Consider the following 12996-nt stretch of genomic DNA (forward strand, 5'->3'; position numbering starts at 1 on the left):
CGTGCCTCACCTCACTTCGCTCTCCTCCTCCGCGCCGCGGAAACGCCAGCGGCGCGCGCGCCCTGGGCTTGCGTGCTCGCTCTCGCGCGGCGCAGGCGCGAGCGGGCCGCGCGCTCGCCGCCTCCGCCCAGTCCCCGCCCCGTCCCCGCCCCGTCCGTCGCGGCCTCGCCGCGTGCTGCGCTTCCACGGCCGCCCCTCCCTCCGTCCCCGACCCGGCCCTAGCCGTGCGCTGGCGTCTGGCCTCAGGCAGAGGCCTTGGAGGCTGGGACCTTGTGCAGCTTGTCTGAGTTTTGAGTCGGACCAGTAATCATTTTTCCCTGGGGGCGCGTTGCTGGTTGCCGCAGGCTTGCCGGTGCGTGGTGCCGTTTGAGCCGCTCTAGAGTGCGGTGAGCTGGAGCGGGCCGGTACTGCCCCGCTTTTGTGTTTTCTAACATTCCCACCCCTCACCTCTGTTGCAGCCTCGAACAAAATCGAGGCTAAGGGACTGGGCCCAAGGACGGCGAGCGGTGGTCGCCCTTCGAAGCCGGGTCTTGCAATGCTGCTCTTGGATTAACCAGACTTCCTGAATGGTTTAAGGGTTCACAGGGTACGTTTGATTCAGATGCTTCTGGAACGTCGAAATTATCTTCTTTGGAAAGAACCATCCCCTCTTTGGGCTTCAGGGGCCCAGATTGAGGCGCAATGATGAGAGGATGTGGTGGTCCACTCTGATGTCAATCTTGAGGGCTAGGTATGTCCCAACATCTCTTGTTACTACTAACTATTATAATAGCTGCCATTTGTCGAGTATTTTCTGCATGCCAGGCATTGTACAAAGGGGGTTACATACGTGGTCCCGTTTCATCTTCAAAAACAACCTCATGGGGTAGACACTAATGATTATCGTCCCCATTTTCCAGGTGAAAACCTTTAGACCCTGCCTTGTGAACAACTTGGGATCACACTGCTAGACCGTGTTGGGGAAGGGTTCAAACAGCAGTTTAGCTTAACCATCATGTTAATACATCTACTTAGAAGTCTTTCTTTCATAAATTTGCCCAACCTCTTATAGAATTCATTTACACTTTATGCCTGTGTGGCCTCTTTACTCATTTTTTAGTATCTGAGTCATACAGGTTCATACTAAAAAAAAAAAAAAAGGTTAGAATATTTGCATGAGCAAAAATAATGTGAAAACCAGCTCCCACCATGATAATTAACATTTTGCTATACATTCTTCTAGATATTTTTCTATGCTTCATGTCAATACATTTAGAGTAGTTTTACATTTGATGTATTCTGAAAATCTATTCATTTATCAAATATTTGATGAGAAGAGTGTTCTAGGTGCTGGGAATTAAGCTGTGAATAAAACAAAGTCTGTCTCATAATAAGGGGGGAGATTGACATTAAGCAATACACATAATATATTACTAAATAATATCTAATGCCCAGTAATGTGGCAAGCTTTAAAAAAAATTAGGAGAAAGGGGATGCTTTATTAGATGGGGTAGACAAGGAAGTCCTCTTAATTGTAAGCAGAAATCTAATCATTAAATGAGGGAGGCAACTGTATGGATTTCTAGAGAGAAACTGTTCCAGGAGAAAAGAAATGGCAATTAAAATAGCCCTGACTGCTTGGCATGTTGGAGAAGAAGCAAGGAGAGCAGTGAGGCTGGAGCACAGCAAATTAAAGCAATAAGTTGGGTAACAGGCAGAAGCCAGACTGTATATCTGGTAAGCCATGTGGGACTTTAGATTTTATTAGAATGTGATAGAATACCATGGAAGGGTTGAGAACAAAGGAATAATCAGATTTGTTTTAAAAGGATCACTCTGGCAGTTGTGTGGAGAATAGATAGTAGAAACATAAAAATTGGCCTTTAAATCATTAATCGTCCAGCAGTTGTTCAACAGGTAGTTTATGAACATTGATGTTGCAGCTACACCTTTACAACACCTTCACCTCCACAAACAGAAGATGGGTTCAAACCTTTAGGACTTATCTTCATGTCTTTCTCATCTAAACTGAAAGTTTTTGAGTCTGGCTAGGGCATTTATCCAGATCTGGACATCACGACTGTCAACAAACTGAATATGAGTCATCAATGTTGTACTGTTGTGGAAAAACAGCCCCACATAATACTGGGATCTATTCATTAAAAACACAGCATTCAAGCACCTGGAAATTACCCTTCCTCTTCAATTGATGTTAGGCCCTCATTAAAATTCTAAGCCCCAATTTAGTCATTCATTGTGCTTAAGAAAGATGTGGAGAAATGAAAATGCACCTTGAGGGTAAGGGTAACAGTGATTAAGGCAGTGTTTTTCTGGGTTTTTGCCTTCAGCAATGTGGTGACATCAGGCAAATTTGGAGGAGGAATGAAAGGTCTGTCTCAGATACCTGTTTTGCAGTCTGAGTGGAAATGACATAAATGAATTTAGAGCTCAGAGGAGAAGCCAGGGCTAAAATGCTATAACCATATTAGAATTGTTTCTTTGGATGTGTGTCTTCTTTGTAACCTCAGTGCCCAGAAGTGCATCCTGGACAGATATTTGCAAAATGAGCAGGTAAAGGCAAAGGTATGGATGAAGTCACTCAGGCAAGGAAAAGAGAAGATGTCCAGGCTCTGTAATGTGGCTGCCATTGCTTGTCTCCAAATATCCCCACAGGCTCCCCTTCAGCTGCTTAGCTGCTGAAGTGCAGTTTCTGAGCCTTCCTCCCAGTGGAAATGACTATCTGCCATTTCTAGTTACTTGCTATGTTCTGAGTACTGAAAGACTTTATAAACTTTACCTCATCCAATATTTATTTTTCCTGTATCTGAAGTGGCTCTTTGTAGTTTGGTATACAAATACTTTTAAATTAAAAGATTTTTTAAATTAATTAATTAATTAATTAATTAATTTTTTTTTTTTTGCGGTACGCAGGCTTCTCACTGTTGTGGCCTCTCCCGCTGCGGAGCACAGGCTCCGGACGCGCAGGCTCAGCGGCCATGGCTCACGGGCCCAGCCGCTCCACGGCATGTGGGATCCTCCCAGACCTGGGCACGAACCCGCGTCCCCTGCATCGGCAGGCGGACTCTCAACCACTGCGCCACCAGGGAAGCCCTAATTAATTAATTTTTTAAATTAGTTTAATTTTGGCTGCGTTGGGTCTTCATTGCTGTGTGCGGGCTTTCTCTAGTTGCGGCGAGTGGCGCCTAGTCTTCCTTGTGCGTGGGCTTCTTGTTGCGGTGGCTTCTCTTGTTGTGGAGCATGGGCTCTAGGCATGTGGGCTTCAGTAGTTGTGGCACGTGGGCTCAGTAGTTGTGGCTCGTGGGCTCTAGAGCGCAGGCTCAGTAGTTGTGGTGCACGGGCTTAGTTGCTTCACGACATGTGGGATCTTCCTGGACCAGGGAATCGAACCCATGTCCCCTGCATTGGCAGGCAGATTCTTAACCACTGTGCCACCAGGGAAGCCCCTTGGTATACAAATAGATAAAAACAAAAAGTCTAAAAGTCTAGCCACGCCTTCTAGGTTTCAACTTCCTCCCCTTTAAACTCTAAGATAACCCCAGTCAATGTAAATTAGCCAGAGATTTATGTCTGGGAGCACAGCCCTTTGCTTTGCCAATTGCAGGGTCTCTTAAAGGCAAGGAGTTTCCTGTGATGCACTCAGTAGAGAGGGCTTCATGCCACAAAAGGCCTGAGCCTCAAGGATTGCAGCTCTTAGGGTTCAGCCCTTTGAGTTCACACACTAAGGCACTTTCACAGAAGCCCTGGGTCCACCATGGCCCAGCTCAGGACTGGTTCCAGCCTCCTCAGCCTCTGTTGCTGTCTCTTGCACTCAGAAGCATTGCCATCCTCTTGTCCCCATTTGTTCCCCGCCCGCCGCATATCTTTCTCCTTTTGTGGCCACCCTAGTCAAAGGAGATAGGAAATCAATCCTTTTCTTTCCAGGAGTTTCCTAGATTGCTCTTTTAACTTGATCAAACTCAACCATGACCAGTCTGCAGAGTAAGGGTTGAAGTACTCTTGCTAAGCTACTTAAAGAAATGTAAGGTCTACATACAGCTACTTCTCCACACAGTGGCTTGACTGGAGTGCTTCTGCATAAGTAAGAGGGCCCTAAACATCTCAAAGATGAACAAGAGGGGGGAAAATTCTGCTAAAGGACCTTACTGCATCCCATTTTACAGATAAGGAGAAACGAGGCTCTGAGAGGTAAAACCACTTGCCCTAAGTCATTCAGTTACTAGGTAGTACAGCCAGAATTAAAATCAGTTCTGTCCAAATGTAACTAATAAACTCCCTCTGGCTATTCAAAGTGAAAAGTTAGCAAGTATTAGGATTTTCATAATGCCATGGCCATTATGCCAAGTTTTCATGAATCCAGCCCTTTGCTATCCATCTCCTCTGCCTCTTCCTCACCTTACTGACTTTTTTCTTTTTGGCTGCTCCGCGCGGCTTGTGGGATCTTAGTTCCCCAACCAGGGATCGAACCCGAGCCCCGGCAGTGAGAGTGCCGAGTCCTAACCACTGGACTGCCAGAGAATACCCTCACTGACTTCTTTTTTTTTTTTTTTTTTTTTTGCGGTACGCGGGCCTCTCACTGCTGTGGCCTCTCCCGTTGCGGAGCACAGGCTCCGGACGCGCAGGCTCAGCGGCCATGGCTCACGGGCCCAGCCGCTCCGCGTCATGTGGGATCCTCCCAGACCGGGGCACGAACCCGTGTCCCCTGCATCGGCAGGCGGACTCTCAACCACTGCGCCACCAGGGAAGCCCTCACTGACTTCTTTTTGATCTTCACAAAGTGCAGGATGTCTGTCTGTTGAAACAGCAGCCTTGGGGTAGAATCTAAAAGTTAGGTGAACCAGGAATGTATTGTTGCTGAGTGACTCCTGTTTATCAGGAAAATTTTAAATGCCTGCTAGGCAGCCTGGCTGCATGCTTTTCAGCCTGATGAACGAGGCCTCCACCTTTTGACCTTCAAAACAGGCTCCTAAAGTATTTTGCATCATTTGATGACAGGCAGTCTATACTCTTTTGCAATCAACAAGTGCCTAGTAAGTGTTTGAAATATAAATTGTAAGAAACCTGGCCCAGTTTAATATAATTGAAAAAGCATGTACTTTGAAGCCTTTCCTGAATTTGAATCCTAACTACCTTCAAGAATTTAGCAAACTATTATCTTTCTGTGTCTCTTTTCTCCTCATACATAAAATGAAAATAATAATACCTAATTTAATAAGAGTTTTATAAGGATATGATGATGTATGTGTAGTACCTAGTTCATGGTGGGAGTCAAATAAATTATAATTGTTGTTTTAATTTTAATTCTAGAAGTGCTTCAGAGTATGACCTTGGGGCTTGCTTAGAAGTGTTCTAGGCTAGGTTGGCCAGTGCTCAGCATTGGAATATTTTCATTATTTTAACCAAGAACTATCTACTGGAAACCTGTAGGCTTCCAAAACACCAAATTAAACAGAATTTTCTTTTGCTACCTGCTTCTTTAGCACCTTCCTCACTATACAAAACTAAAGAGAGTGTACATTATCTCACAGGTCATAGGGCAAATGCATAGTTGCAATCAAGGATGGATAATCCAGGCTTATGTCAAATGCAGGACACGCTCAGGAGCTCGGTCTCATTTAATTGATGTCAATGGTGAACAGACTTATGCATTATGAGCAATTAACTGTAAGACTGTTCTATAGAGTGCTATTGTAATCAAATAAAACTTACAAGGTTAAGCGGATGCATATTTAATGATATATGTAATTGTTATTGTGCTGCATGATAATCAGGCCTTAAATGTTAAGCTGTTTACATAAATGGCTGTAACTGGTTATTTTTACACAGCCAAACACATTTTTTAGTGTTTACTCACTTTACTAATTTTCTGGAATCTATAATCATGCAAAGGACAGCAGTTTTCTCTGAAGCCCTTTACTATTTAATCATGTGCTCACACACACATGAACACACTCTTCAAAATGACACAGCAGTGTTGTCTCCCAACTTGGCACTAAAAACATCTACTGTGCAAGGCTGTTTGTATACACTTTCTCATTTTAGTCCTTAAAAATCCCTCAAGGGAGGTGTTGTTATTCCCATTTTACTGATGCAGAAATTGATGCTCAGAGAGTGTAAGCAGGCAGCATAGTAGTCATTCAAACTTCTATCCCCAACCTCTAAACTTTATACAACCTCAGAAGGTCATGGATCCCAGCAGAGATATGTCAAGTTTTTTTAGGAAATAGAATGGCTCCTGAGAAATACAGAGCATGCATACACATCCAAAGGAAGAATGAATCAGCCTGCAAGAGGGAGGGGTTAGTTAGTAATGGAAGAGCTGAAGCCTGTTGAAGCTGACTTTCTTGTGCCCATTCAAGGAAGAGAGGCTCGGCCAATGAATTTCAAGCACAATCACTCCAGTATTGGCTATTATAGAGATACTATATCAGTCTAATGCCACTGGATATTTGAATTTTAGAACTAACTCCAGGGCTTCCCTGGTGGCGCAGTGGTTGGGAGTCCGCCTGCCGATGCAGGGGACGTGGGTTTGTGCCCCGATCCGGGAGGATCCCGCATGCCGCGGAGCAGCTGGGCCCGTGGGCCATGGCCGCTGGGCCTGCGCGTCCGGAGCCTGTGCTCCGCGATGGGGGAGGCCGCGGCAGTGAGAGGCCCGCGTATCAAAAAAAAAAAAAAAAAAGAACTAACTCCACTTATTCTAATTCCTTAAGAAAGAATCATATAGAGGTTAAACTAGTGTTTCTCAACCTTTTTTTTTTTTATCATTATTGCCAGCCCTAAAAAGCCTTTTTAGACATTTTTTTTTTTTCTTAATTTGCTTTCCCGGATGAAGTTTTAAGACCACAGATATGCTAGCTGTATATCTGTTTATGTACTGTATGTATATCTGTACTTTTTACATAAAAAGTAAGATTGTTTTTGCTCCTCAAGAATAAGATTTTTTTTTTCCTCCTTCATTGAGAGTGCACAGGTTAAACAATGATGCAGGAGTAATGCAGCTTCCTATATAGGCCTACCTTTAGGTTCGGGATAGTTGTACAGAAGACAGTATTTCTGTACATGTGACTATTGTATTTCTCATTATAAATAAGTTGATAATTTTACGTATAAGCATGGTTAGTATGAATCTGCTCCTAAATAATGGGACCATTCTCTATGTGTGGAAAATTTGGGTTTCTAAGCTTGTAAAACAGCCTGAGAGGTCTTCTGACAGACAGCCTGCTAGGCTTCCACAAGTCAACCTACAGAGCAAACTTTTTATTTGAAACTTCTAGAGCATTCTTATGTGTTTATTCCTTCATTCCATAAATATTTATTGAGTCCTACTGTAGGCCGAGGTAGTAGGGATTCAACGACTATTCAAATAGTCTCTGCCCTCAAAAAGAAGCTCAGTGACTAGCTGGGGAGACAGATGGGCCTGCAGATAATTACGATACAAGGCAATATGTGCTGTAACAGAGGTGTGCTAGGTACACTGTGGGCTCCAAGAAGAGACTGGCCAATTCTAGGGAGAATAAAGGGGTAGGTCTCTGGGAAGTGATGAGTTAAGTCTTGAAGAAGAGTGGGAAGGAAATTCCAAACAGAGAGATCAAATTATTCAAAGGTCAGAAGCATGAGATAGCATGCAGTTTGGTCTGTGTGACTGGAGTACAGAGAGCAAGAAGGGAGGGCCACTGTCCATGAAGCTACAAGGTACACAGAGGTCAGACCATAGCGGGCTTTGGACGTTACTCCAGAGGCCATGGAGAGCCAGTGAGGCATTTTGAGCTAGGGAGTGGTGATATCACTAATCTGGTTTTAGACCTATCTCTGGCAGTGATGTGGACTAATAAGTGGCAAAAGGGAAGGCCAGGAGTTTCAGAAGTCCAAGTAAGAGATGACGAAGGCTTGAGCTAACATGGTTGGAATGGGGAATGAGGAAAAATAAATGGATTTAAGGTGTTTAAGAAGTAATTGGGGGGAAATCCCTGGCGGTCCAGTGGTTAGGGCTCCACACTCTCACTGCTGAGGGCCTGGGTTCGATCCCTGGTTGGGGAACTAAAATCCCACAAGCCACGTGGTGTGGCCAAAAAAAAAGTAATTGGGGAAGAGGAGTAACTAAGGTGGTAGAATTAAAGATGGTTCTCAATGTCCAGCTTGGTTGACTGGGTAGATGATGGTGTCACCAAGACAGGGACCATAGGGCTAAGAGCAGACATGAAGTAGAAAAGAGCAGGTTTTGTTCTGGATACCTGGAGTTTGAGGTGTCTGCAGGTTGTACAGGTGACGTTCCCTAGGCAGATTCAAAAGCTAAAGGAGGGGCTTCCCTGGTGGCGCAGTGGTTGAGAGTCCGCCTGCCGATGCAGGGGACACGGGTTCATGCCCTGGTCTGGGAAGATCCCACATGCCGCGGAGCGGCTGGGCCCGTGAGCAATGGCCGCTGAGCCTGCACATCCAGAGCCTGTGCTCCGCAACGGGAGCCACAACAGTGAGAGGCCCGCGTACCAACAAAAAAACAAAACAAAACAAAAACAAAAACAAAAAAGCTAAAGGAGAGGTCTGGGACAGAGACACAGATTAGGAAGTCAGTGCAAATCTGGGAATTTTGAAACTGTGGGAGAGGATGAGATGGCCTGAGCTCAGTGAATGGAAAAAGAAAAGAAAGGTGAAGAGTGGAAACTTGGATGACAACAACAGGTAAGATACAGAGGAAGACCCCATAGTCCAGAAAGGGAGAAGTAGATTGAAGAGATAGAAGTGTTAGTAAAGATGGGGGTGGGCAGTAGTCAACAGAGCATTGAGACCCTATAGGCCCTAAATAACTGAAAATATAGTGCTTCACATGTAATTTAAAATAAAAATATTGGGAGTTCCCTGGCAGTCCAGTGGTTAGGACTTGGTGCTTTCACTGCTGTGGCCCTGGGTTCAATCCCTGGTCGGGGAACTAAGATTCCGCAAGCCGAGTGGCATGGCCAAAATAAATAAATAAATCTTAAAAAAAATAAAAATATTATAAGCTATAAAATATGTGTAAGGGAAGTCCAACAAAGTTCTGATTTTTCTGTGGTGGCCTCTTTGATTATATCTTCTTTATTATCATTATTTTGGTGCCCCTGATTGCTAGTGCCCTAAGTACATGTTTATTCACCTACTCAGTAATCTAACAATATAGCACTGAGAGTACATCAAGGAAAATGGATTAGTCAACAGTGCCAAGTACTACAGAGAAGTCAAAGATAAAGGTTAAAAAGTGCTCCTTGGAAAAAAGAAAAAGTACCAATTACTCTAGCATTTGGATAGACTTACATACTAGTGGAAGAGGAGCGAGAGTTCAGAAGTAAACCAAAATACATATAGGAGTTAGTGTATGATGAAGATGGACTACTCAATAAATGGTGTGGACAATTGGATAACCATCTGGGGAAAAAATAAATGTCGGTCTATATCTCACACCAGGATAAACTCCAAATGGATTACATATTTAAACAAAAATATAAAAATTGAAAACTATAAAAGTACTAAAAGAAAATATGAGAAAACTCCTTTATAATCTTGGCATGGGGAAGGAAAATCTTTCTAACTATGACTTAGAGTACAGAAGGCATAAAAGGAGAGGTTAATAATTTGACCACACAACACTCAAAATTTCTGCAGAGTGAAATACCATCTTAAGCAATGTCAAAACATAAATATAAAATGGAAAAAAATGTTTGCAACTCATATCACAAAGAATAATCCTCCTAATACAAAGAAATAGATAAGAAAGAGATCAGCCACCCAAGAGAAATATCAATGAAGGATATAAATTGACAGGGCTCATGTGTCCTGGTTAAGAGCATAGAGATTAAGGCCAGTGACCTATATTGGAATCCTAGCTGTGTCCACTTCCTAGCCCTGTGACCTAGGGCAAGTCTCTGATCCTCAGTTTTCTCTTCTATAAAATGCAGATAATTACAGCTACTTCAGAGGGTTAAGTGAGATGAAGGCCAGGCTGGTGCCTCATGGTAAAAAGAAGGAAGGACACAGAGAAGATGGGTCCTAAATTTCTGGTATCTGGGATCCTTGAAATAAAGAGATTCAGGGAAGAGAACCAATTCAACTCCCATCTGTCTCTTCTTTCATTAAGGGCAGTTATTTACTAAGTCCCTCTAAGTGTCAGACACAGCCCTAGGCTTAGGGACATAATGTAAATGTAAGCAAGACAGACATGGTCCTCGTCCTCAATGTAGCTTACCTCTGTAAGCGAGGCATCAATCAAATGCCACAGAAATACATTACAAACAGATGAATACCGTGAAGGAAATGTGCACTATAAAAGGGTATAATGGCGGAGCCTGGTGGAGTCTGGGAGGTCAAGGGGGACTCTTTTCTTTTTTTCTTTTTTTTGGCTGCGCCCCATGGCTTGCAGAATCTTAGTTCCTTGATCAGGGATTGAAGCCTGGCCACTGCAGTGAAAGTGCCGAGTCCTAACCACTGGACCGCCAGGGAATTCCTAAGGGGGGAGATCTATTAAGGAGGTTCTTTTGAGGGAATATCTGAAAGATGAGTAGGTGTTGAATAGGCAAATAGTGAAGGAAGGGGAGGGTGGGATGAGGGAGTCGAAACAGTGTTCCAGGCAGAGGGGACAGTGTAGACCCTGAGAGAAGGAAGAAGGAAGCTAGTCCACTGTGGCTGAAGCTAGAGTAAGGGGAATAGTAAGGAGAGATGAAACTGGAGAGGCGGGCAGGCTAGACCAGCGAGGGCCTTGACCGTCTTTTTTTTTTTCTTTTTTTTTTTTTTTTTGCGGTACGCGGGCCTCTCACTGTTGTGGCCTCTCCCGTTGCGGAGCACAGGCTCCGGACGTGCAGGCTCAGAGGCCATGGCTCACGGGCCCAGCCGCTCCGCGGCATGTGGGATCTTCCCGGACCGGGGCACGAACCCGTGTCTCCTGCATCGGCAGGCGGACTCTCAACCACTGCACCACCAGGGAAGCCCCGACCGTCTTTTAAAATTTTTTTTATTGCGGTTTAGTTGATTAACGTTGGCAATCATATTAAGCATTTTGGGTTTTGTCCTGATAGCAGTAGGAAGTCACTGATGTTTTTTAGCAGAAGAGTAACAAGATCTAATTTGCGTTGGGGAAAGCTCATTCTGGCTGCAGGGTGGAGAACTGTGTGCAGATTGAAGCGAGGTAGGAGAGTCGCCGTGGGGAGACAGATTCAGGGGCTGTGGTAGTTCAGACCTGTGAGATGCTCCCTGGCCTACCTGTTTCCCAGAGTTACTTTAGCAGGAGACAAAACTTTTATTCTTACTGTACATAGTAGATGTGCATTATGTGTTAGCTCTTATTATTATCTACAGTTAGAGATAAACGGCTTAAAATTAATCCACCAGGAAGAACGAGTATGTTGGAGCGAAAGGATTTCATGGAAAGTATAGATACAGGAATCAGATGATTTCCTTTAGATGGGAAGGAGGGAGCTAAAAGGGTAAACAGTGCTACCACAGCAGGAAGGAGAGGAGGCCAGACAGATATCTCTAATGTGATGCTGCTCTGGCACATGGGCTGTCTGTTCTGCCAAAGTTCATCTTCCCTGTGCTTAGACAAATAAATATGTAAGGCAAAGGTACTTTATGGCTTACTCTGGAGAGCTGGAAAATAGGCCCAGGAGTTTAGATATTACTACAGGTTGCACTTCTTTTCAACACCATGGAGTCATTATAAATGCTTAGGAAAGCAATATCTGAATAAATCACTCCAAAATTAAAGCTGTGCATTGCTTAGCTGGTTTAATTTCAGAATAAGACAATAACAGATACTAGCAGTTTTCTGAGAGCTGCTCATTTCTCTTCCTGCCATAAAGAATTGAATAGGGTTGGAACGGGCTGACAACCAGCTACCTTATTTATTTATTTATTTATTTATTTATTTATTTATTGTGGTATGCGGGCCTCTCACTGTTGTGGCCTCTCCCGTTGTGGAGCACAGGCTCCGGACGCGCAGGCTCAGCAGCCATGGCTCACGGGCCCAGCTGCTCTGCGGCATGTGGGATCTTCCCGGACCGGGGCACGAACCGGTGTCCCCTGCATCGGCAGGCGGACTCCCAACCACTGCGCCACCAGGGAAACCCCCAGCTACCTTATTTTGTCACGTATGTGTTGACAAAACAGAGTCCTTCAAGGTGGGAGTCCTTGAAGTCCCTCTAAGGAATATGTTCAGTTTCCTGGGACTTTGAAACATAAGTCCAATAGCTTTTTAGCCATAGAAGTCAAAATGAAAACAGAATCTTGGAGCCAAAAGGCACCCCAGAGCTTCAGAGCCTGGCAGGTGTTTATTTATGTGTAAATCAGCTTTGAGGAATACGTTTTATATTAGAAATAATACTTTTGATAATAAATGTTTCAAAGACAGAGGATTAGTATTCAGGAATATCACCAGGAATACAGGACTTCTACAGCTCAATAAAAAAAACTAACAACACAATAGAAAAAAAGGGAGAGGTTATAAGCAAGCAAGAGAAAACCTGAAGGCAAATAAATACCTAGAAAGATGCTCAACCTCACCATTAAGCAGGAAAATGCACATAGGAACAACAGTGACACACTACTTCATAGCCATCAGACTGGCAAAAATTTTAAAGTCTGAGATTTCCAAGTTAGGGAGGAGGTGGAACTATAGGGACTCTCTTTACTGCTGGTGAGAATGTATTTGCTACAACCAATTTGGAGAACTATATGCAGCAAAGTTGAGGGTGTATGTACCCTCCAACCCATGAATTCTACTCCTTGGCATATGTCCTAGACATAGACATGTCCCAAAAAAGTTCATTGTAGAAGAAATAAATTAAACTGCTGATATTATCATATGTATAGTTTATAAGTCTTCAAAATAGTGTCTCTCACGTTGGATGTTTGGTTCCTCAAGAGAGCACTAAAGACTACCCTATAACCTGTGCTGTTTATTCTTCTTTAAAAGTACATTAGAAAGCAGAAGTGACCTGAATAAATCCTTGGCGAGTCTTGTGGGCATCATCTTATTCT

The 12996-nt window shown here is 43.9% G+C and overlaps 1 protein-coding gene across 1 annotated transcript in view; it reads left to right on the forward strand.

Moving 5' to 3' along the window:
• Positions 1–692: 692 nt before the first annotated feature.
• Positions 693–12996, forward strand: part of ACACA (acetyl-CoA carboxylase alpha) — a gene marked incomplete at both ends in the record, with an annotated part of 208309 nt that continues 196005 nt past the window's right edge. The window contains one exon of the mRNA XM_079726304.1: positions 693–730. Within this exon, the coding sequence (XP_079582430.1) occupies positions 693–730 (38 nt within the window). The remainder of the gene's footprint in view (positions 731–12996) is intronic.

This window comes from Hyperoodon ampullatus (genome assembly GCF_949752795.1).
Source record: "Hyperoodon ampullatus genome assembly, chromosome: 19".
Taxonomy (NCBI): domain Eukaryota; kingdom Metazoa; phylum Chordata; class Mammalia; order Artiodactyla; family Ziphiidae; genus Hyperoodon; species Hyperoodon ampullatus.